A 26,471-nucleotide genomic window follows, 5' to 3' on the forward strand; every position below is an offset into this window, starting at 1 on the left:
CTCTAAAAGACAGTTCAAGTGGTCACAACCGTCAAGTCCTAGACTGCCACCAAGTTCCTCTGTGCTCTTATCAGGAAAAATGTAATTCTGCCAGGTGGGCAAGATGACCCTGGGTAACCACAATTCAACAAGAACAACACTGGTGTGCTTAAGAAACCATTCTGACGATTCTTGCTGTGGAAGTCTCCTGTCTGCCCAAGCAGCCAGACTTGAGTCTCCTGTCTCTTTTTAAATTGTTCAAAGAGTGAACTGGGGCTGGAACCTGCAAGAGATTTAAGGATGACAGCATACATGGAATGCGTAAGCCCGGGGTGTATACAAGTCAGTAAAATCTATTTGTGGCTGGCTCTTCCTTGGGCATTAGCCAGAGCTGGATGTGCGCTGTTATCAAAGAGCTCTCCCCTCTATTAATTGCTAAGTGTGTAGAGGGATTACTCACTGGGAAGGCAGATTATTTCTGCAATAGCACAACACCTAAAATTCAGATTCAAATTATGCCTTGGCTTGATACCTGATAGGATCAGGGGGCCTGGGCTTTTCTTTCTTTTTTAAAAATTTGTGTTATGCAGATGAGTGTTTCCCCTGCATGCATGTCCGTGCACCTTGTGAATGCAGCATTCTCAGATCTGCAACTGGGGTCGCAGGTGGCTGTGAGCTGCCATGTGGGTGCTAGAAATGGAATCCAGGTCCTTTGGAAGTGAAGTCAGTGCTACTAACCTCTGAGATCCGACTTTTCCAACCGTAAATTTTTCTTTCTTTTCCCCGCACTCTTCATAGACAATGTCCCTGTTACCCCCAGATCCTGCTGATCAGAGGACCAGGTCTGGTTTCCAGTTATCCCTGACACCTGGGGAAATTATTCAGCAAAGCCAACCATGTCCCCCCTTGAACACTAGGGAACACATCACACTTTTTTCTTTATTTTGGCACAGGGTCTCTCTATGTAGTCCTAGCTGTCCTGGAGCTTGCTATGCAGTTCAAGTTGGCCTCAAAGTCACAGAGATCCTCCTCGCCTGCCTGCCTCAGGAGTGCTGGGATAAAAGGAGTGTGCCGCCACACCAGGCAATTCCACACTTGAAACGTAAATACCTTCCTGCAGCCCCGGTTGTTCTGTTCCTTATGCGGTCTTGATGTCTCATACCCGGGCTTTGAGCACTTGTGACTGACCAGAATCGGCTGTGGGACTCATCTGTGCCGTGTTGGGTGTCAGGTGTCATCGTTAACAGTTCTCATGTGGAAAGAACTTTCACCAGTAGGGTGAAAACAGAAGCCCATAGGATTTTGTTTGATGTTCCCTGTGGGCAGGGTCCTGAGAGTGGAGGCTTCTGGGATTGGGGAGCAGAGGCCACATCCTAAAGAACTCCTAAAGGACTTCATTCATCTCTGCCATCAACAGGCTAACTGACCCTAGGCAAGCTTGGCAGTCCCTGTGTAGACCAGGCTGGCCTAGGACTCATAGAGATCTGAATGTCTCTGCCTTTTGGGTGCTGAGATTAAAGGTGTGTGCCTTAGTGCCTGGCAAAAATGGTTCTGTTTGGATAAAAATGTGGTTTATTATCAGGATTAGATAGTGCACGAAATTACTCCAAGGGCTGTAAGAGGAAAATGTCAGCAGTGCTGTCAAATTTCCCTTCCCCAGAGTCATGGTGCCCATGGCCTTAGTTCTGGAAGTCCTGGCTGTAGACTCTGCCTCTGCCATGGTATCCCCACAAAATACCAATCTACACAACTGTCACTCAGATGTAGAGGGCCTAGGTTGATCATATGCTGGCTCCATAACTGTTGATCCAGAGTTCGTGAGTTCCCACAAGCTCAGGTCAGCTATCTCTGGGTTTTACTACCATGACTTTGACTCCTCCTTGCTCATATAACCCCTTCTCCCTTTCTTCAACTGGACTCCCAGAGCTCAGAGCAGTGCTTGGCTATAGGTCTCTGCATCTGCTTCCATCAGATACTGGATGAAGGCTCTATGATGACAATTAGAGTCGTCACCAATCTGACTACAGGGAAAGGCCAGTTCAGGCACCCTCTCCACTACTGCTAGGAGTCTTAGCTGGGGTCATCCTTGTGGATTCCTGAGAGTTTCCTTGGCACCAGGTTTCTCACTAGCTCCATCTGTCAAGACATCTCTTTTATTACTCTCCCTCCCTGTCTTGCTCCCAGCTCAACCATCCTGATTGTTCATGTTCCCATTCCCCCATCTTCTACTCCGGAGCCATTAACCTCCAGTTTACCCAGGACATCTCGTCTTTTTCCTCTTCCCTGGAAGATCCATACATTCCTCTTAGGGTCCTCCTTGGTACCTCGCTTCTCTGGTGCTGAGGATTGTAGCCTGGTTATTCTTTGCTTTGCATCTAATATCCACATATGAGTGAGTACATACCATGTTTGTCTTTCTGAGTCTGGGTTACCTCACTTAGGATGATTCTTTTCTAGTTCCACCCATTTTCCTGCAAATTTCATGATGTCATTGTTTTATCCCACCGAATAATACTCTATTGTGTGGACATACCACATTTTCTTTATCCATTCTTCAGTTGAGAGGCATCTGGGTTGTTTCTAGGTTCTGGCTATTATGAATAATGCTGCTATGAACAGAGTTGAGCAAATGTCCTTGTGGTATGATTGAACATCCTTTGGGTATATGCCCAAGAGTGGTATTGCTGGGTGTTGAGATAGATTGATTCTCAATTTTCTGAGAAACCTCCATACTGATGTGGGATTTCCTTCTGTCTGCAGGTGCTTGGAATTGAACCCTGATCCTCTGGAAGAGCAGTCAGTGCTCTTAACCACTGAGCCATCTCTCCAACCCCTCTATTTTTTTTTAATTTTTTCCTGGATACTGGTTTCTGGAATAAAGTTTGCTTCTGGTTTATTAGACTTTGGTGGTCTTTCCCCATCTTTGCAATACCCCCTTGGACCCAACAGGACAGGCTCTAAAGCTACACAGAGAAGTTATGTTATGAAAAACCAGAGAGAGAGAGAGAGAGAGAGAGAGAGAGAGAGAGAGAGAATTATACTTAGGCTGTAGACAATAGATACTAAATCCCATTCTATTTTCCACAATCATGGATGACTAATCAAATGTAGTGTTTCTCATGGGTTCCTCAAGGAAGTTTGGGAACCATTACTGTTTAATTGTTCGGTGACAGAGAACTCAGAGTGTTTCGGATTGTGTACATTGCTTCTTTCTCAGAACAGACACATGAACAACTCAAGACAATGAGTTGTACCTGAGTGGCTTGGAAGACAGGGAACAAGTAGTTCATGAGTCAGCAGGGATGGAGTTAGAGTGGAGCTCATTCCCAGGAAGATCTGTGAGAACCAGGAAGTACAGCCAACTCATCTCCCCTCCCCGAGTCTCTCCCATATGAAAGGAAGAGGACAGAGATGTTGCTTTTTACTTTCTGTGTGGTATTGGATGTATAATTGGCTCACAGACTCTGTTTCCTTCCTTCCTAACCGTATGGAAAGTATGTATTCTTAGGTGGGGAATGCCACTTGAGTAGCTGCCTGATTGGAGAAGACGTTAAAATATATTCACATAGACGTATCACTGGCTGAAAATTTTATTTCTATTCACAGGAGGAAGAATAACACCAAACACAAAGCTATCATCTAGAACGGTTTTCTTCTTCATCATTTGAACACCTTTTCTGATTATTCCCACCACTACACACAACTGAATGTTTCTCTTGGGTTAGGCACAACCTATATATAGACGGCTTCTGAAACATGGGCAAATACACAAAACTCACGCTAACCCAGCAGCAGGAGTTTGGCGATATTCTAAAGGCATGGCCACGTCCTGAACATGTGGACGGGTGACCGGGGAGGGCTGCGGCGTGACTGAGACAAAAGGGCTGCTGAGACTCACGCCAGTAGTCAGCAGTGGGAGCACTGAGGCAGGAGGATGGACTATATATTTTTAAAATAAATAATGAGCCATATGGTCACCTATGTCTTTAATCCCAGGGGGATCTTTGTGAGTCAGAGGCCAGTTTACTCTCCACAGTGAGTTCTAGCCAAGCCAGTGCTGCACAGTGAGAGCTTGACTCAAAAAACCAAGTAAACAAACAAAAATAATAAAAAAAGAGGCTGAATTTTCAAGGCATGAGTATACCTAACAATTGACCAGGGGACTGTTAGCCTTAATGCATTAAAAATATTAGTAGAGAGATACATATTATTAAAATTTACCATGTTGATATTAAAAGTCTTGGAAATAAAGAGACATCTTGCTTAGACGAAGCTGAAAATAAAATTAGGAAGCTAGTACTGAGGAACTCACCTGGTCTATAACACAGAGAGATGAAGAAGGAACTCTTACAAGGAAAGACAAAACTTAATAGATTGCCACTAGGACTTTCAGAAAGAGAATGGAGAAAATGACTGAGAAGTGATTTCCAAGAGATAAGGGAAGACAGTTCTCAGGATTAAGTGAAGACACACACCTTCAGGTTAAAAGTGCACAGTTGAGACTTCAAACACACACACACACACACACACACACACACACACACACACGGCCTGCTCCAAATTCTGGTCTACAGAGTGAGGATGAGTTCCAGGACAGCTAGGGCTGTTACACAGAGAAACCCTGTCTTGAAAACAAAGCAAGCAAACAAACAACAAAAGAAAACAAAACCCCAAACTAAAAACCACCACCACTACCAACAACAAAAACCAGTCAGTGGTCTTTAATATCTCTCAATATAAATGAACTCAATTCCCCAATAAAAAGGCACAGCTTCACAGAATGAATATGAAAACAGGATCCACCCTTCTTCTGCATATAGGAAAAACAGAAAAACACCTCAACAGTAAAGGTAGACATTACTTCAAAGTAAATGGTAGGAAAAAGATTTACAATCAAATTGACGTAATAAAAAAGCCTGCTTAGAATTTGCTGAGGTCTCAGCTGTGTTTGTGACTGAGAATTCTCCTTTATCAGTCTGAGTTATGAAAAATATCCTAGTATTATTTCTGTACATCAAATCATCTTCTAGAGCATCCACCGTTATATGTGTGCCCAATAGATGGAATATATACATGAGATAAACACACAAGCAGTGGGAAGACACCCAAAGCCGTTATTTTTAGGGGAGGAATGTGGTGGCGCATGAGAGAAATTACAGACGGCAAACAACTGGTTTCCACAGCTACTAACCCCATGAACTTTGCCTAGTGGGGCTCCTCCAGTCACCCCACAGACTTTGCCCAGTGGGGCTCCCCGAGTGTGTTGACTTGTTAAATACTAGCCACGCTTGCATACTCCCACAGCCCTCTACATATATGTGTGTCAGGTAGATGGAATATTTTCATGAGATGAACACACAAGCAGTGGGAAAAATACCCAGAGCTGTTATTAGGGAAGAAATGCATGCACATGAGAAAAATTACAGACATAGACAAAGTCATTTATAGACAATGGTCCCATCAGCCTTGTTTCATGGGGTTCTCTCATCAGACAGTTGTATGTTTGGTGGGTTGAACTTATAGATATCTATTGTCATCTGTTGTACATTCTCAGTGGCCCTGGTAGAGCCTTTGCCATCAGCAGCTCTCAGCAACGAACTCTTGTAGCAAGGGATGCAATTCGTTCATTATTTTAAGGGTCATTTCAAACTCTTAATCCCAGGAACAATCTCATTTCCAAGTCATTTCATGCCTAGGAAACTGATCTCCCAAGAGATTTGCGGAAGGCAAGGCCCTTCCGGGTACAACTTTCATTTGTTTAGGGTTTGCTTTCCACGTTTCAGTCATGGAATAGGCACCGGGCAAACAGCGGTGCAAATAATTTGGCAGAGATAAATGTCGGTGGTTTGAGCCATGTGTCATCTGTGTTTTGAGAAGAAATTTGCATTGAGCAATAGGTTAGAGTTTCTTTTTTATGTCATAAATATTTAGTTACATTTGGGGGGAGTGTAAAGTTATATTTAGGAATATATATATGTATATATATATTCATATCCATAAAGGCATTTAATGGCAATAAAAAGAAAAGTAATTAATTGGAAAGAGATTGAGGAAAGCTTCATGGAGGAGTTTGGAGGGAGGAAAGGCAAGTAAGAAATGTAATTATAACATAATGCCAAAAGTTAAAAGATTAAAAAGAAAAAAATATGGAACATAGTATCATTTTCTATTTTAACTAATAAAAATGAAATTATTTTAATATGATAATTAATCTTTGTAAAAATTCTTTGTAGTCTTTGTGGAATAACCTACATTCTAATCAACTTTGCAAATAAATATTGAACGCTTTTAAAGGATGAAAACAAAGCATCAGGTTGTAAGGTAATGGCAGTAGCAATCTCAACTGAGAAGCCACATCTTATGTTTCAGCGTCAGGTCCTGGTGGCCCTTTTGTGATTGACCCTTTTTGCAACAGACCTTCAGATTTCACAGTGCTCAGGGCTCAGGTCATCTGGAATGTTCTTCTAAGGATAACTTCAAACCAACTTCTTTCATTTTCAGCTCTCTGGTAGCCCTTCTACTGGTCTCATGGTCCTGCCTGAAACAGGGCGTCTACCATCTACCTCCTTAGTATCAAGACTTTTGTTCTCCGGCTAAGCTTCCTGACCATGCGATAGCAGCTGGGAGAGTCCAAATACACTCCTCTGGAGCCACGCCCACTGGTAAAGATAGAAAGAGTGACGCTTGGGACTGGTCATCGGAGTGATTTTGCATTCACCAAAAAGTCCAACAGTTTCTACTCTTTCATGGTGCTCCTTGCTCTGGGGATCCTGGCATCCCGCACTGTGGAAGGAGATAAAAATGGTGAGACATGCCGGGCGGTGGTGGCGCACGCCTTTAATCCCAGCACTCGGGAGGCAGAGGCAGGCGGATCTCTGTGAGTTCGAGACCAGCCTGGTCTACAAGAGCTAGTTCCAGGACAGGCTCCAAAGCCACAGAGAAACCCTGTCTCGAAAAACCAAAAAAAAAAAAAAAAAAAAAAAAAAAAGATGGTGAGACATTTCAGGACACCAAAAAAGAGAAACTGACAAACTTTGCCAGTACAAGGCAAAACAGACCTAATTTCTTTCATTTCACTGAAAAGTCTGTCAGATATTATGGCACTATAGGCTGAAGATGGATGCCCCATCATTGCAAAAGAACTTTGGGTGACTGTCCAGGCTGTGAGATGTCTCTGTCATTTTTAGAAATTTGGAAGTTGCTTACAATGTACTTAACTCCTGTTTACTTAGGTAATATATCTTTCTGGAGTCTTTGATGGAGTTGAAGATAGATAGTTATAGTTTTCCTTAGTTATAATAAAAGATAAATTAGATACGAAGCTTTAGACTCACAAGGATAAAATAGATGATAGAATATTTTCTTTAATTTTTTCCTAATACAAATAGACTAAATATTGTAACTGGAATTCTTGCTTGATAACTGTTTTGTATATGTAATTTTACTATGTTAAAGTTAAAACCCTCCTTTACATTTAGACAGAAAAGGGGAGATAGTGTGGGATGTCCTTATGTATATGTGTTGCTTTTATTTATTGTTGAATAAAGCTGTTTTGGCCAATGGCTTAATAGAGTAAAACCAGGCAGGAAACCCTAATAGAGATAAAGAGGAGAGATACCATGTAGCTGTTGAAGGAGTAACAATCCACCCCAATAAGCCACAGCCTTGTGGCAATACACAGATTAATAGAAATGGGTTAGTTTAAGGTTATAGCTACTCAGTAAGAAGCCTATGACATTGGCCAAACAATTGTAACTAATAATAAGGCTCACAGTGGTTACTTCATGAGCAGCTTTAGGAACAGGTGGGCAGAGAAAAACTGGTCCAGGGGACCAGCAGGATAGAGAATACTTCTAGTTACAGGTGAGTTGGAGTTACTTTGGTCCCAACCTGCCTAGAATGTAGGAGGTGAAGGCTCATGGTAGTTTTGAGTGTGTTCTCTTCTCTAAGGTATTCCAACTTACTCTGGGCCTGCTGGAGGAACCCATGTCTTTCTGGGGTCTGAGGTTTCTATGAGGCTTCAAGGCACATGGAAATGCTCTCTTCATTCTTAGCCATCCTGTGAGCTCAGGTCTCACTCTATCCCTGTTCCTGTCTTTAAACCTGTTCCTGCCTCTGGCTTTAGTTCTCAACTGATCTCACATGTTCTCTTTATATTTATCTATCTTGGTCTCCATTATTCCTACTCTCCCTTCTGTCTTTTCTGTATCCCCTTCTATCTTAACCCTGAGGTGGAAAAACCTGACTGGGAACCCTATGCCTTTCGTTTTCCCGGCCATGTCTTGCTTGACCAAGTCTGTCATTTTTGCTTGCTTGTTTTGTTTTGTTTTCTTCACTTGGGTTAGTCAGATATTTTTCTTGGAAGTTTTGGGCTACTGGAATGAGGATCTATACTCTGGAAAGTGGTCTTTGTCTACGAATTATGGTAGACATTCCATACTCTCTTAACTTCTTGACATTCTCTTTAGATGCTATCAAAGTGGGAACACCTTTCTAGAAAGCCTTAGGAGGGAGAATCCAGAGTGTGATTCTGACTGGCAATGCCCGGGGAATAAAAGGTGCTGCTAAGTTTGTTGTGATATCAAATGAATTGACCCTCTTCCCATCTGTAGACCAGGTGAGCCAGCAGAGGAACCTGGAGGAGAGGAATGAACCTCAAGACCTAGCACTGAAGGGGATGGGATTGAGGGAGGGGGTTCTCCTAGGCCTCCTTGTTTCTAAGAGCTGTTGAATGCAACACGTCAGTCAGTCAAGGAATCATGCTGCTAATGGCAGGAAGAGCCTCTTGTCTGAAGCAGCCGCTCTGTAACAGTTTTGCAAATAATCATCTGGGCATTCAGACAGCTTGATGGAAGCCATCAAGCCTTTCAGTACCAGACAGCTGACCTGCATTGATGAGAGGCCAGATGTTCTAGAGGAACCAGGTGCTGTTTCCGGGGACATATCTGGGAGGAGGTGATTGAGGTGAGGGGTGAGTGGGGATGATCTTCCTTGCTTGGTCTGGAGAGAATATGTTAAAGAAACACAATGTGGTGCCTAAATCTTAACACATCTGACCTGTGGTTCTTCTGTCACCAGTGAGGACGAAGCCTGGGAAGTGCCCAAAGATTCAAGGACGATGTTTGATGCTGAATCCTCCCAATAAGTGTGAGAGGGATGGCCAGTGTGACGGCAGCTATAAGTGCTGCCAGGGCATGTGCGGGAAAATCTGCCTTCCCCCGCAGTAAGGTACGGAGTGGGCCGGGGTGGAGAGATCTCGTCTCTCTTCAGCCCTTTTCAGCTTCAAGGCTCTGGAGGTCAAGGCTTTGGGCAGGGAGACTCTAACGAAGAGCTGTGTGGCTTGTCCTTTAAGGCACTTTCTCCTGTTTCTTAGGGAAAGACATAGGATTGCCTGTGTCTTTGAGTCTCCTGCAGGCTGTCTGGGTAAGAGCCATGGACGAATGACTTTCTGAATCTCTCTATCTGCAGAACAGAAACCCTGAAGTTAAAAAGGTTTTGCAAGGCACTGTATACATTATTTGTTATCCAATTTGTTTACTTCATGGTGTCTGGGGTCAAACAGAAGGGAGAGCTATAATTAGAGGATTGCCTAGTTCAATGCTCTGAGTTTTGAATTTCACAATGCAAATAAGACTCAAACTCATTCTCCTGAAGTCCACATCCTCTCAACTGCAGCCCCACTTTGCTTTTAATCTCTCTCCACTGATTTCTTCATGGAGGATCTTATGGAAATGATTTGATTGGTTCCTATGTTGAAGGTCTTATCTTATTTTCTCTTTTTAGCCTGATTCCTGATGTTTGGAAACAGCTCTGACTTCGTGCTCTGTGTGTTCTAGAAACTTCTTTGCTCCCAGGCTCCCCAACTTCCAGGCTTGGATCCTGTCAACAGGGTTTTCTTCTGCCACCAGTAGCTCCTTTTGGCACATGTTCAGCATTCAGGAAGTCTTAAGGAAATATCACTGGAGAGCAAATAAATAAACGCGTTTACTTCTCTAAGCACACCCTGGCTCTGTGATTTACTGAGAGGACAGGTGTGGGAAGAATCAATAAGGGTAGGCTTGGGGATGAGACTTCCTTCTACATTCATGGAGGAGAAGGATGATTATTCCAGGTGTGGGCACTCTTGAATCTACACTATGAATCTAACTGTACTGATGCTGTGACATTTGGAAAAGTGACTTTACCTCCTAAATATCATGCTTTTAACCTTCAAAGTGTTAATTAACAGAGACCAGTTAAGTACAATGAAAGGGACATCAGGGGTTGCATCGGGGTACAAAGTGTGTGTAATGTGCAGAGTGTGCAGAAGAATGCAGTGTGTAGGGAATTGCAGAGGGTGCAAAGGTGTGCAAGGTGTGTGCAATATGCAGAGGGTTCAGACAGGGGCAAAGTGTGTGTAATATGTATATGAATAAGTAGGTATCAAAATCAAACAGAGTCCAGTTCTGCTGACGTCCTCCCAGGGTTCAGTTAGGTTGCCTCAGAGTAGCAAAGGGGACTTAGGTTATAGATTGAACTCATATGCTTGCCGTTCCAGTCATGGCTTTTTGTTGTTCTGTTTTAATTCTAATTTTTTTGTCCTAGTTGTCTATAGTTTCTTAGCTGTCATTCTCTGTTTCGATTCTAATTCTAATTCTAATTCTCTCTTACACACCTTTAATCCCAGCACTCAGGAGGCAGAGGCAGGCAGATCTCTGTGAGTTTGAGGCCAGCCTGGTTTACAAGTTTCAGGACAGCTAGGGCTACACAGAGAAACCCAGTCTTGAAGAAACAACAATAAAAATCTCTGTTCCAATTCATTCCTGCTCTAATTAGTCTACATTTTTTTCTCCTTCATTTTCCTACATTCTTTATCCTTCTACATTCTTTACTCTTTCAATCATATTTCTTCTGTTGTTACAAATTCCCAAGCATCTCTCTCTCTCTCTCTCTCTCTCTCTCTCTCTCTCTCTCTCTCTCTCTCTCTCTCTCTCACACACACACACACACACACATCCATTCATTAGCAACTTGTTAGTATTAAAAAAACTACAAGGAAAATTCTCAGGGACACAGGCATTCTTTGAAGATAAGTAGAAAAACTTATCAAAAACTTACAAAGGTAGCTGAGTAGGTCCTGGCTGTCTCTTAAAGAGGCCGCAACAGGTTGCAAATGGAGAAAACTAAACCATTGCGAGATCTAAGACGCAAAGAATCATGTACTATTTCCACTCTGTGAAAGTCCCTCCTGTAATCACCCCACAAGGACTTCCATTTGGCCAAATCATCCTGCCAGGGAGTTAATTACAGACAACAAGCTTCTAATTTTTTTTTAATTGCAGGGTATGACAAAAGGTTTGACTGTTTTATTTTATTTGCCAAAATTGCAAAGTTGTGGGGAAAGTCATCCTTCTAACAGAGCACAGGAAAATTGCGCCCGATATGAGGAACACACCGTGGGGGCATGCTATCACACAAGAGACTTTGCAGTTAGAGTCAGTCAGTCTAAAGTGAATCTAACCTCCACCAGATGTGTAAATCTATTGTGTGTCAGCCTTCCAAATGTCAGCTGATCTACTGCGTAACCTTGCAGAGCCCATGAAGCAGAATACAATCAGTAAAATCAGAGCTGCTTGGTATAGAGTAAGATATTTCTGGGGAAGGAAGGCTCTTCCAAGGAAGGGAAAGAGAATCTACAGTTATGGGTGGATGGGGCATGGAGAGACTGGAAGGGGAAAACTCAACAGTAAGGGGGAGGGAAGATGAGGGTAAGGGAAGAAACACAGGTAAGTACAGCTAAAACTAAATGTCATCTGAGGGGTCATACAAAAACCTAATACAATAGAAACATCTTAAAATATACACATATATAAAAGAAATCTAAATGGAATCATCAAATAATAGGAGAGACATAGCCTTAATTGGGTTGCATCTAATTGAGTTGTTGGGTAAAGAGGCACCATGGACCCCTCCCAAACAATCCAGGTTATTGCCAAGGCTATTGGTTGCTCTCCACAAATGGATGGGGAGGCCCTGTTGCTGAAGATAACACCTACATAGCTTATTGAACATGAAGAAGTCAAGCTGCTGCTTACCAAAAGTCTTCACCCACACTACTAGAGTTAATGGTATAGGAAGGTACTCTGCATGCTACCAGAGGAGAAAGGTAAATACTAAAAAAAACTACAAACCCCTCAATCTTCAATGGTGTCCTGCCTGCATCATAAGTCTGTACAATAGTGGCACAAAAATTGTAGGACTAACCACCCACTATCTGATTGGATTTAAGGCCCACTCCATGAGAAGCAACCCATCCTCAACACTGCCTGGGTGGCTAAGAATCTGATATTAGATTGACCATGGACCTAGGGGAAAAACAAAATACTACTATAGCCAATAACTCGTAATGAGGAATCCAATGCCTGGCACTGAGATTTTCATTTAATAACGTATACTTTCTGGGGACAGCATTGTCCACAAAGGCAGGATACCTGCCACAGAGACACATGCACATTGGTGTTGTAGCCCTATTCATAATAGCAAAAGTGTGGAATGTCTACCAACAAATGATTTACTAGTATATAATTTAGTTTTTAATCAATCATAAAGAGAGGAACACAGAGAGATAATTGAACTGGATATCACTATGTTAAATGAAATAAACAAGAGTCATAAAAATAGATACCATATGCTTTTTCTTTCATGAGAAATCTTGGCGCACATGCATGTGTGTGTGCACATGTGTGTATGAGTGCATATACCTAAGACAGAGATGGTAGGGTAAATAAAGGCAAGCAGAGAGAGGTGGAAGAGAATGAGACGAGGCAGTGGAGGCGGAGTGTGAGCCGAGTACATGAAGTGCCTGTGAGGAAATGTCACAAAGAAATCCATTCCCTGTGCTGTGCTGAAGAAGAAACATAGATAAAAGCACAATCGTCACATCTGAGATAGGAGAGCTACGTGGTACCCTAGGAATCTGTCTAATCCTTTTCCATTGCCCTAAGCCGGCCTTGGAGATTAGACTGAGAGAGTGCGCAACTAACATTGAGCACAGCGCCTGGTGAGCTCAGTACTTACTGTATGCCAAGAACCAGTTCTTACTGAGCTTTGTAATAAAACAGATAGGATGATGCTGATCTTATTCATGGGTCAAAGAACAAAGTCCTTGTCCAGTCCTCTGAGCCAAAGACACAGACAGTAAAAAGGAGAATAAGATTGGAAAAAGAAAGCAAAATATAAGAGGCAAACAAAAATCAAAAATGCAAAACTAACTAGCATGCTATTTTAAGAGCCGAAGTCAAGGAAATTTGGAAAAAGAATCTCAACATAGAAAATTAATGTAATAATAAAGTGAGATCTATGACGTAAAAAAGGAACCTGGTGGAAAATAAGTCATAGACATGGTGTCTTCATGCTGAAAGGAAGAAGTCAACCTGAAACAATGAAAAAAGGGAACTTGAGGATGCTTGAAAGCCAGAGTTACCAAGTATTTGGCAAACTAAACTATCGTGTTGGAAATGACAATGCAAGAGAAGGGACATCAAAGGGACACTAACTGCCTCTGTTTGCACAACACATGACACCATACATTAGAGATTTCAAGGGTTCTACCAGAGAATATCTAGAAATGATAAACTGCCCTAAAATTAATGAAACCACAAAGACCCCAGATAGCCAAGGCAATCTTGAACCAAAAACCAATGCTAGAAGAATTACAATTTCAGAACTTAAGCCTTATTACAGAGCCATAGTCATAAAAACCAGCACAAAAACAGAAATGGAGACTAACGGAACAAACTTGAGGACCCAAACCTAAGTACACATAACTTCAGTCACTTAATATTTGACAAAGATGCCAAAATGTAAGCTGGGAAAAGAAAGCATCTTCAACTCATGGCCCTGGAAAAACTGGATGTCTGCAGGCAGAAGATGAGATGGGGCTGGCTTCTATCATTAAATGTGGCCTACTTAAGACGTTGGTTGTACAGGAAAGTTCTAGATCCTCCAGTACCATAGAGAACACCCTGTGATTAGGGAATCCATCTTCTGCCTCTCTGGGACTTCATTTCCCTATCTCTCATGTGGTGGTATGATTTCTAATAATCAAGTTGACCTTCATCTTCTAAATTAGGTGAAAAAGCTATGTGTTGGGATAGGAGCAATATCAAGATCTTGTGAACACTGAGTGCCTGATTTTACCTGTTAATTCCACTCAGTGTTTACCCTGAGTGGGCTCAGCAGAAAGATCTTTGTAGAAGATAGCCGTGGCATCTAGTTCTGCCCAAGGGTCAAGACAGTGACTCCGGTGGGTGTTTATGGAGTCAGAAGTGAGCAGAGCGGCCCCTGCTGCAGACGATAGACCAGGTTCTACTGCATGCTCTTGATGTCTTCCTTCTACATCTTTCCTGGTGTTTTTCTTCTCTCGTGTCTTTATTTTTTCCCTTATAGCTTATATATCCCAGTAGAATATTCAAGGAGTAGAAAAATTACAAGGTGGTTACATTCTTTTTGAGTAAATGATTACAATGAGTACAAGTAAAAACAACATGTTTTCTATCTCCCTTACATGATTAAATATTTTACACATTACAGGTGAAAAATAAGTTGTCCCAAGAACTCACATATATTTATACCCAAACAACTTGTTATAGATTAACAGAGTGTCAGCAAGTAAGCAAAGTATTTTTCTCAGTCAATTCTTTTACTTGCAGGTTGCATTTTGGAGTCACAAGGAAAGGATCAATCACTTTATTACTTATTTAAAAAGGTAATCTTATGATGGATCTTAAAAGAATCACAAATCTAAACATATATATATATATTTATGAAAAAAACATCAAGTCAGCTGTACTTTAAATCTTCAGAGCCCATACCCATTCATTAATAGTACTTATATCAGGAATTAATAATCACCCTTGATTACCAACCCATCCTAGTGATTAGCCAGCAATAGCCAGCCTGCCATTGTTCTTGCTCCCTGATCTCAACGAGCCCCTTGCTCAACAATTAAGAGTATACCTTTTAAAATTATTTTTCAAGATTTTTCTATCTCAAAGCCATTACCAAAAACATATTAACCTAATCTTAAGTCATATTTAAAGTTTTTTTTTTATTAGAATGCACACCGAAACCTGTGAGCACATCTCTCAACATTAAGACTAAACGAGCTGGAGCTAACTTAACTTCTGGGACTCACTTTCTATTCATTAACCTAAGCCACAGTCTATATGGCTCTTCAAGAAAAACTAGTTGTGGGACAGTTCTTTGCCCCATTTTTCTATCCCCTTCAGGCAGGGGTCTCTCCAAGCCCATTCACACCATGCTAGATACCAGAGAAAAATGGCATGAACAAACATATAAAGACACAGCAGTAACAAGAGAAGTCCTCAGAATGAGACTCTCTGGGCCTTGCCTATCCGAGATCCCCACCAGTGCCTTGCATGCTGGTAGGCAGATCCCCTGAAGTCAATTACCACAAGCTGCTCCTCTGCCATGACCACTGACAGAGAACCATCCTATAACCCAATGACCCAGAGTAGCCAATTAACAAGGGAGGCTCAAGAGGGGGTTGCATCTCACTATGAAGGGGAAGTAGAATGGACATCACTAGTGGAAGCAGGGAAGGGTCTGGAAGGGGGGATGGGGAAGGAAACGGGAGGAATCAGGTGTGTGTGGGAGGATGGAGGGAAAGAGCACTGGGAGAGACAACTGGAATCTGGAGCCATCTAAGGGATGAGTTAGAAACCAAGAGCAATGGAAACTTCAAGGAACCAGCGAGGGGGACCCTAAGACTGCCAGCAATAGGGGGCATGGAGCCGGACCTGGCATCTCCTGTAAGCAGCCAAGACTTCCAGGGGAGGGACTGAGACACCAACCCAGCCACAAACTCCTTGAACTACAATTTGTCTTGTCTAAAAGATGTGCTGGTGTAAAGATGGCACAGAAATTGTGAGCGTGACCAACTAATGGCTGTCACAGCTGGAGACCTGTACCCTGAGAGGGAGCTCACTCCTAATGGGTCAGAACCCAGAGGAGGGATGCTTTAGAGAACTAAGCTATCCTAGTTCTATACCAAACATGGCTGGCAAAAATATCAATGGAATGATTCCTAATGATATTCTGCTATACTCATTGATTGATACCTAACCCAACTGTCATCAGAGAGGCTTCACTCAGCAACTGATGGAGACAGATACAGAGACCCACAGCCAAACATTAGGCAGATCTTGGTTAATCCTGTGGAAGAGGGGGAGAAAGAATTGTAGGAGCCAGTAGGGTCAAGGGCACCACAAGAAAACCCACAGAATCGACTAACTGGGCTCATAGGGACTCACAGAGACCAAGCCGACAACCTGCGAGCCTGCGTGGGCCTGACTTAGGCCCTCTGCATATAAGTTACAATTGTGTAATGTGACTTTCTTGTGAGACTCCTAACAATGAGAATATGGGCTGTTTCGGACTGTGGTGCCAGCTTTTGGGACTCATTCCTTCTACCAGATTGCCTTATCCAATCTTAATAGAAGACGAGGTGCCTAGTCTCATCGCTATTGATACACCATGGCTGACTGATATCCATGGGATGCCTGCTTGTATCTGAAAAAAAAAAATGAAGAAGGAATGGATGGGTGAGGTAGGGGGAGGCAGGGAAGGAGGGTAAACTTTGAAAGGGCAAATAAATAAATAAAATAGGTACAGAGTTTTTTTTTTTTAAATAAAAAGTGCACATTCATAGTTGAAAAGAATGAATCACAGAAACCAGACTCAGCACAATTTCTGAATGTGGCTGCTTTTCTTGAATTTAAATTGACTAGGATCCAACTAAACAAGCAATTCAGGTTTTACCAACAGCAGCTACTGATTGCTCATGTCATTTTCCAGGTTCTACTCATCTGTAGGAAGTGAATTCCTGGAAAGGTGCACGCTCGCCTGCCTCCTTCAATGAAGGTACAGTCTTTGCAGTACTCTGAGATGTGGCCTTGGAGGTAGGCGAGGGAGGGGCTTCTAAGAGTCGAACTGGAATGTCCAGATTCCTAGGACAGGGAAGTCCCTCTATCGAGAGAGAGAGAGAGAGAGAGAGAGAGAGAGAGAGAGAGAGAGAGAGAGAGAGAGAGAGAGAGAGCGAGCTCACATCCTTGACTTAATAGGATGTAACATGTTCCAAGGGCTGGTGACCACATGCTTATTGCTTTTCATGTTTCCTTTTTGAAAACATGAATTTTTATTGCAGCCACCCTGTTGACATTCTATACTTCAGACTGGGTACATTGAGAGTGGTTAAACTTCTGAGGTGTAGCTTCATCTACAAAGGAAAGTTGGTTGATCTGGATTTAACTGAGAGAACTACTTACATCCAGTTCCTGAAAACTTCAATGTCCCTTTCAGGGTATGAAATCAGCTTCCAGTGCCTCTGGGGCAGAACTTGCTCTGAGATCTGCCTGAGTCCAGAGTGGGTTTATCCTTCTCTCTACTATATCTCCACTGCTGGCCTCCTGTGCTGCAGCTTGGTGGTCACCCCTTCAGCCAGTTCCTCATGGGTGGCTGTGGCTTCTTCTACCTCCTACCCAGGGCTTCCCAAACCACCATAGCACTTCAACTCAGAGGCCTTTCTAATTGTCCTTTTTCAAAAATTACATCACACACACAGACACACACACACACACACACACACACACACACACACACACACACCATATTCATCGACAGATAACAACCTGGGGTACAGACAAAAGGAGGTGATTCCTGGAGCAACATCCTCCCAAATCCCTAGAATCACCTCCTTTTGCTTGTAAAATGAAAATGTGACATCCTCTGTCCAAAAGGGAAAAAAGGTGCTATTGAAAAGTGTTGCAATTAATTTATCTCCTTAGTTTTCCTTTTGGGTTAATTTATTTATTAAGGCAAATCTTCACTCTGTAGCCCTGACCTAAAACTGATTATACAGCTGTTGACTGGTCAACTTGTGGTGATCCTTCTGCCTCAGCCTCCCAAGTGTAGAGATTACAGGTGTGAGCCACCTGGATTATTCATTTTCTTGGATCCAGAGTTCTGTTATAAAACCCAGGCTGACCTCCAATTCACTTATCACCCTTCCTGAGTGCGGGAATTGCAAGTTGGGTCACCATACCCAGCTCTGCCATGGAGTTTTAAAAGCACATTTAAGGTTGCTCCCCCAAAGGCACGTGAACACTCACAGAGGAACGAAAGCCTCACAACGACCTCCTACTGCTCTAGGCACCATCTGCTGCCAGGGTCCTCTTCCCATTCTGACTCTTATGGACCACAAGGAAGAACCAAACTACTGGCCCTGGAAATATTCTTTTGAAGCCAGTGTCCCGAGGCCCAAAAAGATAATGTGCCTCCCGAGGAATGCTAGATGTAAACAGCATTGAAGAAATGCTTTAGGAACTGTATACTCAGGGTTCTCCAGAGAGACAGAATCAGAGCATTGATGGAACTGGATTTTGTCAAGCATATAATGGTCAGAGCAAGATGGACTACAGCCACAATGTCCACACCTGAGCACTGAGTCTCTGCTTAGACACCGAGAGCTCCCTGTGTGTCCAGTGTCTGCAGACTCCCAGCTGTAAACAATGTCTATCACTGTGGGGTTTACAGCGACTTCTCATTACTTCTGTCCCAAACAGGAAAAAGCAACGTTCCCATTTACAGCTGAGTAACAGGAGCCGAAAGAGGTCCAGTCATTTCACATCTCAGACATGTCTGCCTTAAACATTCAGGTTGCTGATGACTGTGAGGGATTGCCCAACGTGTCTTGTTCAGTGCAAACTCAGGACCTAGTACTGCTGCTGGCATGCGGTAAGCAATTGTTACGTTATTTCTGTGTGAATGAATGGATACATAGAGAGTTAAATAGATGCCAAGAGAGCGTGTAAAGTTAATTTAGTGACTCAATCATAGGTTAAGATAGGGTTATAAGAGGATGTGTTCGTAACCTAACAGGTTTTAGGTATGACTCAATTGTTTTAGAGATGCTGTCTTAAGTTCTGGAATTAACTCATCGTGCAACTTGGGGATTATATGTTCTCCTACTTCTTTACTACAAGCTGAGAGTTTGACCTAAATTGGAGGCTAGAAAACATTCTCTGTAAAGTATTGAACGTTAGGTATTTTAGATTTTGTAGTAAATATTTCAGGTGCTGATGCAACTACTTTATACTGTCTACTGTCATCGTAGGAGACTAACAGCTATCGACAATTTATAAATGAATGAGATTATGGCTATGTTCCAATAATCCAATAAAAATATAATCTATCTATCTATAATCTATCTATCTATCTATCTATCTATCTATCTATCTATCATCTATCTATCATCTATCTATCTATCTATCTATCTATCTATCATCTATCTATCTATCATCTATCTATCTATCAACTATCTATCATCTATCTATCTATCTATCTATCTATCTATCTATCTATCTATCTATCTATCATCTATCTATCAACTATCTATCTATCTATCATCTATCTATCTATCTATCATCTATCTATCTATCTATCTATCATCTATCTATCTATCATCTATCTATCTATCATCTATCTATCTATCTATCTATCTATCTATCTATCTATCTATCATCTATCTATCTATCTACATCCTACTGGAGGCTGGAGAGATGTTGCAGCAGTTAAGAGCATTGCTTGCTCTTCTAGAAGACCTAGGTTTAATTCCTAGCATTCACACAGTTGCTCACAACTGAATCTGGAGTCCAGAACTGCAGTTCCAGGGAATTGGCTGCCCTCTTCAGGAATCCTCAGGTACTAGGCACACAAGAAGTGCACAGACATACATGTAGGCAAAATATCCAAACACATAAAATAAATACATCTAGTAACAAAGTCTGCTGGATTTGGCTCAGGATTTATAGTTGTGGACCCTTGGTTATCCTCCAGATAGTGCTTAAGTTTCCTTTTAATAAAACATTGTTGGTTGGTTACAGGGTTCTTTCTGATGGAAGGAGTTGGTTTCAAATAGTCAAACAATTGATCATTAGTCACAAAGAGAAAGATCTAGCTGTAGAATTCTCATTTTGACTCTTCAAGAAACAAATATTTTTGAAAATTCTGGAAACTCTCTTGACACTAAGGAAGATAGGAAGAAGCAGAGAATGAGAAGTCCAAAGGCTGTGGGAGAGGAAGCGAGAACAAACCCTGACCAGCCATAAGAGTGACCACAGCTGGAAGTCAGGCCTTCCACACCAAACTTTAAACCACTGAATAATTTCTGCATCATAGGATCTGCTGGCAGTTGGCACCCAGATTAGAGAAGAGTTTGTGGAGCCCACCACACAATGCATAGCCTTTTCATGTCTGTTTGAATTTCTACAAACTTTCTTGGAGGAATGATGGCAATTGATGAGAAAGGAATCTTCCCCATGGATGAGTCCCCTAATGGCTATCCAATACCAAGTGGTGACCCCTAAAAACGTGTATGCGCATGAACAACACTGAATGGACTTGGCAAGTTGTATTAATATATCTATTCATTTATACAAAAACAGTAATAATGAAAAAGAGGTCAATACTGGGTGATGGTGTGCATGACTTTAATCCCAGCATTTGAGTGACAGACGCAGGCAGATCTCTGTGAGCTCGAGGCCAGTCTGGTCTACAGAGTGAATTCCAGGACAGACAGAGCTGTGACACAGAAAAACCCCATCTTAAAATCACCCCCATACTCCCCCCCCAAAAAAAAGAAGAGAAAAAGAGGCCAAGAATTTGAGAGGGATTTTGGGGTGGGGAGAGGTTGGAGGGAACAGAGAGGGGAGATAAATTATATAAATGCAGTGAACATGTATGAAACTTATAAAAAAGGTCACATGAAGCTGAAGCAAGACTCGAACTTTGTAGGTAGGGAAGTTTGGGATGAATTCTAGAAAGAATGATGGCTTTCTTAATAATTAGTAGTAATTTGTACACACTGGGTATCATGCATAATGGGCTGAACACATGGAAGCCATAGTTTTTGCTGATGTATGCCCATAGAGGATTTAGGGGTTGGAAAAATTCCTTTAACAACTCAAATGACACCACAGGTCGATACTGATTACAGTGATTACAATGAGAGACTCCGTCCCTTTACTCCAATCCACCTCAAAGATCTCTTGTAGCAAAGGATGCATTTTATTCATTATTTTAAGGGTCATTTCAAACTCTTAGTCTCAGGCCAATTCCAAGTCATTTCATGCCTAGGAAACTGATCTTCCAAGAGATTTATGGAAGGCAAGGCCCTTCCGGGTACAACTTTCATTTGTTTAGGGTTTGCTTTCCACGTTTCAGTCATGGAATAGGCACTGGGCAAACAGCGGTGCAAATAATTTGGCAGAGATAAATGTCGGTGGTTTGAGCCATGTGTCATCTGTGTTTTGAGAAGAAATTTGCATTGAGCAATAGGTTAGAGTTTCAAAATCCCAGAAAGTCCAGGAATATGAGAAATAGAGGGGCATTGCACAGTCTCAGCTGAGAGTCCATGTCCTATGTTTCAGCTTCAGGTCCTGGTGGCCCTTTTGTGACTCACACTTTCTGCTCTTCTCTACCAGTGAGGGCAACAGACTTTCAGATTTCGCAATGCTCAAGGCTCAGGTGGTCTCCTGGAATGCCCCTCTGAGAACAACTTCAAAACAGCTTCTATCATTTTTAATTCTCTGGTAGTTCCTCCGCTGACCGCATGGTCCTGCCCGAAACAGGGTGTTTACCATCTACTGCTGTAGTATCAAGACTTTTGTTCTCTGGCTAAGCTTCCTGACTATGCAATAGCAGCTGGGAGGGCCCAAACACACTCCTCTGGAGCCACACCCACTGGTAAAGGTATAAATAGTGATGCTTGGGACTGGTCACCGGAGCCACTCTGCCTTCACCATGAAGTTCAGCAGCTTCTTCTCTTTCGTGGTGCTTCTTGCTCTGGGGATGCTGGCATCCCGGACTGTGGACGGAGGCAAAAGTGGTGAGTGGGAGGAGTTTGGTCTAAACCGCCCAGAGTGCAGGATGCGAGGGCTGCTGGTGTTGAGTGGGCTCTCTTCTGTACAGTGTTCTCCAGATTCCTCTGGAACTCCTGGAGGCATCCATATCTGGCTGGGGTCTGAGGTTTCTATGAGGCTTCAAGGCACAGGGAAGTTCTCTCTTTATTCTCAGCCATCCTGTGCGCTCAGGCCTCACTCTGTCTCTGCTTCTGCCCTTTAGCCTTTCCGTTTCTGCCTCTGGCTTTAGTTCTCAACATCTCACGTGTTTGTTCTCTCCATATTTAGTTCTCTTTGTCTCCATTATGCCTATTCTCCCTTTCTGTCTTTGCGTAATCTAGTAATGTAGCCCTGAGGTGGAAAAACTTGCCTGGGAGCCCTGTGCCAGTTTGTGATCTCCTCAGTCTGCGATCTTTCCTGGTTACATGTCTTGTTTGACCAAGCCAGTCATTTTGTTTATTTGCTTTGTTTTTTTCCTTGGGATCAGTCAGATATTTCTCTTTGTAGTTGTGGGCTACTGGGATGAGGATCTATACTCTGGAAAGTGGTCTTTGTCTAGGAATTTTGATTGATATTCCATACTCTCCTAACTTCTTGACATTCTCTTTAGATGCTATCAAAATTGGAGCCTGCCCTTCTAGCAAGCCTGCCAAGTGCCTTAGGAGGGAGAAACCAGAGTGTGATTCTGACTGGCAATGCCCGGGGGAAAAGAGGTGCTGCCAAGTTCGTTGTGGTTTCAAATGCCTTAATCCTCTTCCCATCCGCAGACCAGGTGAGCCAGCAAGGAACCTGGAGGAGAGGAGAGGAATGAACCTCAAGACCTAGCACTGAAGGGGTTGGACTGAGTGAAGGGTTTGCCTGGAAATCCTTGTTTCTAAGAGCTGTTGAGTGCAACACATCAGTCAGCTAAGGGATCATGCTGCCATTGGCAGGAAAAGCCACTTGTCTGAAGCAGTCGCTCTGTAACAGTTTTGCAAATAATCATCTGGGCATTCAGACAGCTTGATGGAAGCCATCAAGCCTTTCAGTACCAGACAGCTGACCTGCATTGATGAGAGGCCAGATGTTCTAGAGGAACCAGGTGCTGTTTCCGGGGACATATCTGGGAGGAGGTGATTGAGGTGAGGGGTGAGTGGGGATGATCTTCCTTGCTTGGTCTGGAGAGAATATGTTAAAGAAACACAATGTGGTGCCTAAATCTTAACACATCTGACCTGTGGTTCTTCTGTCACCAGTGAGGACGAAGCCTGGGAAGTGCCCAAAGATTCAAGGACGATGCTTGATGCTGAATCCTCCCAATAAGTGTGAGAGGGATGGCCAGTGTGACGGCAGCTATAAGTGCTGCCAGGGCATGTGCGGGAAAATCTGCCTTCCCCCGCAGTAAGGTACGGAGTGGGCCGGGGTGGAGAGATCTCGTCTCTCTTCAGCCCTTTTCAGCTTCAAGGCTCTGGAGGTCAAGGCTTTGGGCAGGGAGACTCTAACGAAGAGCTGTGTGGCTTGTCCTTTAAGGCACTTTCTCCTGTTTCTTAGGGAAAGACATAGGATTGCCTGTGTCTTTGAGTCTCCTGCAGGCTGTCTGGGTAAGAGCCATGGACGAATGACTTTCTGAGTCTCTCTATCTGCAGAACAGAAACCCTGAAGTTAAAAAGGTTTTGCAAGGCACTGTATACATTATTTGTTATCCAATTTGTTTACTTCATGGTGTCTGGGGTCAAACAGAAGGGAGAGCTATAATTAGAGGATTGCCTAGTTCAATGCTCTGAGTTTTGAATTTCACAATGCAAATAAGACTCAAACTCATTCTCCTGAAGTCCACATCCTCTCAGCTGCAGCCCCACTGTTTGATTTCTCTCAGCTGGCTTCCTTATGGAGGACCATATGGAAGTGATTTGGTTGGTTCGTATATTAAAGTTCTCATCTTATTTTCTCTTATAGTCTGATTCCTGACATTTGGAGACAGCTCTGGACTTGTGCTCTGTGTGGTCTGGAAACTTCTCTGCTCCTAGGTTCCCCGACTCCCAGGCATGCGTCTTGTCGAGAGGGTTTGCTTCTGCAACCAACAGTTCTTTTTGATATACGCTCAGCATTCAGGAGGCTTTTAGGAAATACCATTGAAGAGCAAATAAATAAACGCGTTTACTTCTCTAAGCACACCCTGGCTCTGTGATTCACTGAAGAGATGGGCGTGGCAAGGATCAATAAGGCATGGGGATGAGGCTTCCTTCTACATTCATGGAGGAGATAGATGAGGGTTCCGGGTTTGGGCAGTCTTGAACTTATGCTATGAGTCTGATAGTACTGAGTCTGTGAGGTTTGGAAAAGTGATTTTTACCTCCTAAATATCATGTTTTTAATCTCCAAAGTGGAAAGAGAAATAAACCATTTTCTTACAATGTATAGGACATCAGAGGGTGAATAAGGATGCAAAGCGTGTGTGATATGCAGAGGGCACAGAAGTGTGCAAAGCGTGTGTGATATGCAGAGGGCACAGAAGTGTGCAAACTGTGTGTAATATGCAGAGGGTGCAGAGGGGTGAAAAGCGTGTGTAATTAGTAGCAGTTCTTGACCAGAGCACATTCACACATCACAGCTACTTTCTGCCTCCTGGTGTTAATAAAAATTATAACGTGGTATATGTGTGTGCAGGTGTGCTCACCTGTATGTGCATTTGGAGGACAGAGCAGGACACCATGTGTCTTCCTCTGTTTCTACTAATCACCTTGATCAGAGTCTCTTTATTGAACCCAAAACTCACCAATTAGGCTAAGGTTGCTGGCCAAGGAGCACTCAGGATCTGCCTGTCTCTGTCCTCCAAGTGCGGGGGTTATACATACGTGCACCCAACACCCAGCTTTTTATGTTGGTACTGGGGATCCGAACCTAACTCCTGGGGAGTTATGCCCCCCCATTTGTAGAATTTGACTGCACATAGATTGTAGAAGACAACGTGATTATGAGCCAACGACAGCTCTGAGGATGGTTGTAATGATGCTTTATAAAGTTAGAATCCACCAAGTTTTAAGATGCCTCAAGCAATTTGTTGTGAGTGTGATTGCTCTGTAAAGACTAAGACCAGAAACGAACATGCAGAGAAATGCACCCGAGACTGTTTTTACAAACCTGTGTTGAGCTGAATTTCCAGTGGACTTCGCACTGAGACTGGAAACAGCAAGGGTTTAACACTGTTCTCCAGCAACGTTCGTGATGTCTGAAGCAAGGCAGGATGCTACACCAACAGGGCATGCTATGATAGGGAAGAAAGCTTCTAAACGGTCATGTTTTATTTCTATTTTAAAATTTGTGTGGGTGAGAGAGAGAGAGACAGAGAGAGGGAGAGGGAAAGGGAGAGGGAGAGGGAAGGAGGGAGGGAGGGAGGGAGGGAGAGAGAGAGAGAGAGAGAGAGAGAGAGAGAGAGAGAGAGAGAGAGAGAGAGAGAGAGAGAGAAAGTCTAATGTACCCGAGGCCGGCCCCAAACTTCTGATGTTCTATTCCTCTCCGTCCTAAGTGCTGGGGTTAAGTGTGTGTATATGCTGCCATGCCTATCTTCAATATTGTCATTTTTATATGGAAATTTGTAATGCGCAGTAGCTCTAAGACACCTGAGATTCAGCAAAGCTGCTGGGCATATGGCCTATATAGAATTCTGGAGCATTTTAATCATCAATCAGACATTACAGATGTAAGCAAACAAAGAAGCAAATGGTGCAAATTCCCTAGTCAATAAAGTACTGAGAATAGGGGGCTGGAGAGATGGCTCAGAGGTTAAGAGCATTGCCTGCTCTTCCAAAGGTCCTGAGTTCAATTCCCAGCAACCACATGGTGGCTCACAACCATCTGTAATGGGGTCTGGTGCCCTCTTCTGGCCTGCAGGCATACACACAGACAGAATATTGTATACATAATAAATAAATAAATATTTTAAAAAATAAAGTACTGAGAATGCTTACGGAATTGAACAGCAATCTCTGTTATTTAGTTTTTGTTTCTTTCCCCATAATTACCTGCTTGATCTCTATCTGTTCTTTTGAAATTGGTAAATTAGAATGATGTGTGTTTATGGATTACAACATATTTCTAGTTGTTAATTGACAAGTTATAATTGTGCATATTGATAGAGGATCATGTAATACTTTAATATCTGTACACGCTATGTCATACTAAATTAAGCTAATAGGCATAGCCATTGTCAGGGCTCCATAGGGCATCAGAAATGATCAAATAAAAAATCATCCTGGGGCTGGAGAGATGGCTCAGAGGTTAAGAGCACTGGCTGCTCTTCCAAAGGTCCTGAGTTCAATTCCCAGCAACCTCATGGTGGCTTACAACCATCTGTAATGGGGTCTGGTGCCCTCTTCTGGCCTGCAGGCATACACACAAACAGAATATTGTATACATAATAAATAAATAAATAAATAAATAAATAAAATATTTAAAAAAATCATCCTGAGTGAGTAACCCAGACCCAGAAAGGTAAATGTGGTATATATTCACTTATATATGAATAATAGCCATTAAATAAATGATAACCAATGT

At 42.7% G+C, this 26,471-nt stretch overlaps 1 protein-coding gene across 1 annotated transcript; it reads left to right on the forward strand.

Moving 5' to 3' along the window:
- The first annotated feature begins 21,834 nt into the window (after positions 1-21,834).
- Slpi (secretory leukocyte peptidase inhibitor) lies at positions 21,835-23,999 on the forward strand. The gene is made up of 4 exons (XM_038332128.1): positions 21,835-21,925; positions 22,549-22,710; positions 23,174-23,323; positions 23,874-23,999. The coding sequence occupies exons 1-3, from the start codon at positions 21,841-21,843 to the stop codon at positions 23,320-23,322; spliced, it is 396 nt and encodes a 131-aa protein (XP_038188056.1). The 5' UTR covers positions 21,835-21,840; the 3' UTR covers position 23,323; positions 23,874-23,999.
- The last annotated feature ends 2,472 nt before the right edge of the window (positions 24,000-26,471 follow it).

Source organism: Arvicola amphibius, chromosome 5 (assembly GCF_903992535.2).
Source record: "Arvicola amphibius chromosome 5, mArvAmp1.2, whole genome shotgun sequence".
Taxonomy (NCBI): Eukaryota; Metazoa; Chordata; class Mammalia; order Rodentia; family Cricetidae; genus Arvicola; species Arvicola amphibius.

Excerpts from the sequence above, each read along its gene's own strand:
- Slpi (XM_038332128.1), top strand. The coding sequence starts at position 21,841 with ATGAAGTTCAGCAGCTTCTTCTCTTTCGTGGTGCTTCTTGCTCTGGGG. Across the intron at positions 21,926-22,548 it reads TGTGGACGGAGGCAAAAGTG|ATGCTATCAAAATTGGAGCC; the intron begins GTGAGTGGGAGG and ends CATTCTCTTTAG. Across the intron at positions 22,711-23,173 it reads TCTTCCCATCCGCAGACCAG|TGAGGACGAAGCCTGGGAAG; the intron begins GTGAGCCAGCAA and ends TTCTGTCACCAG.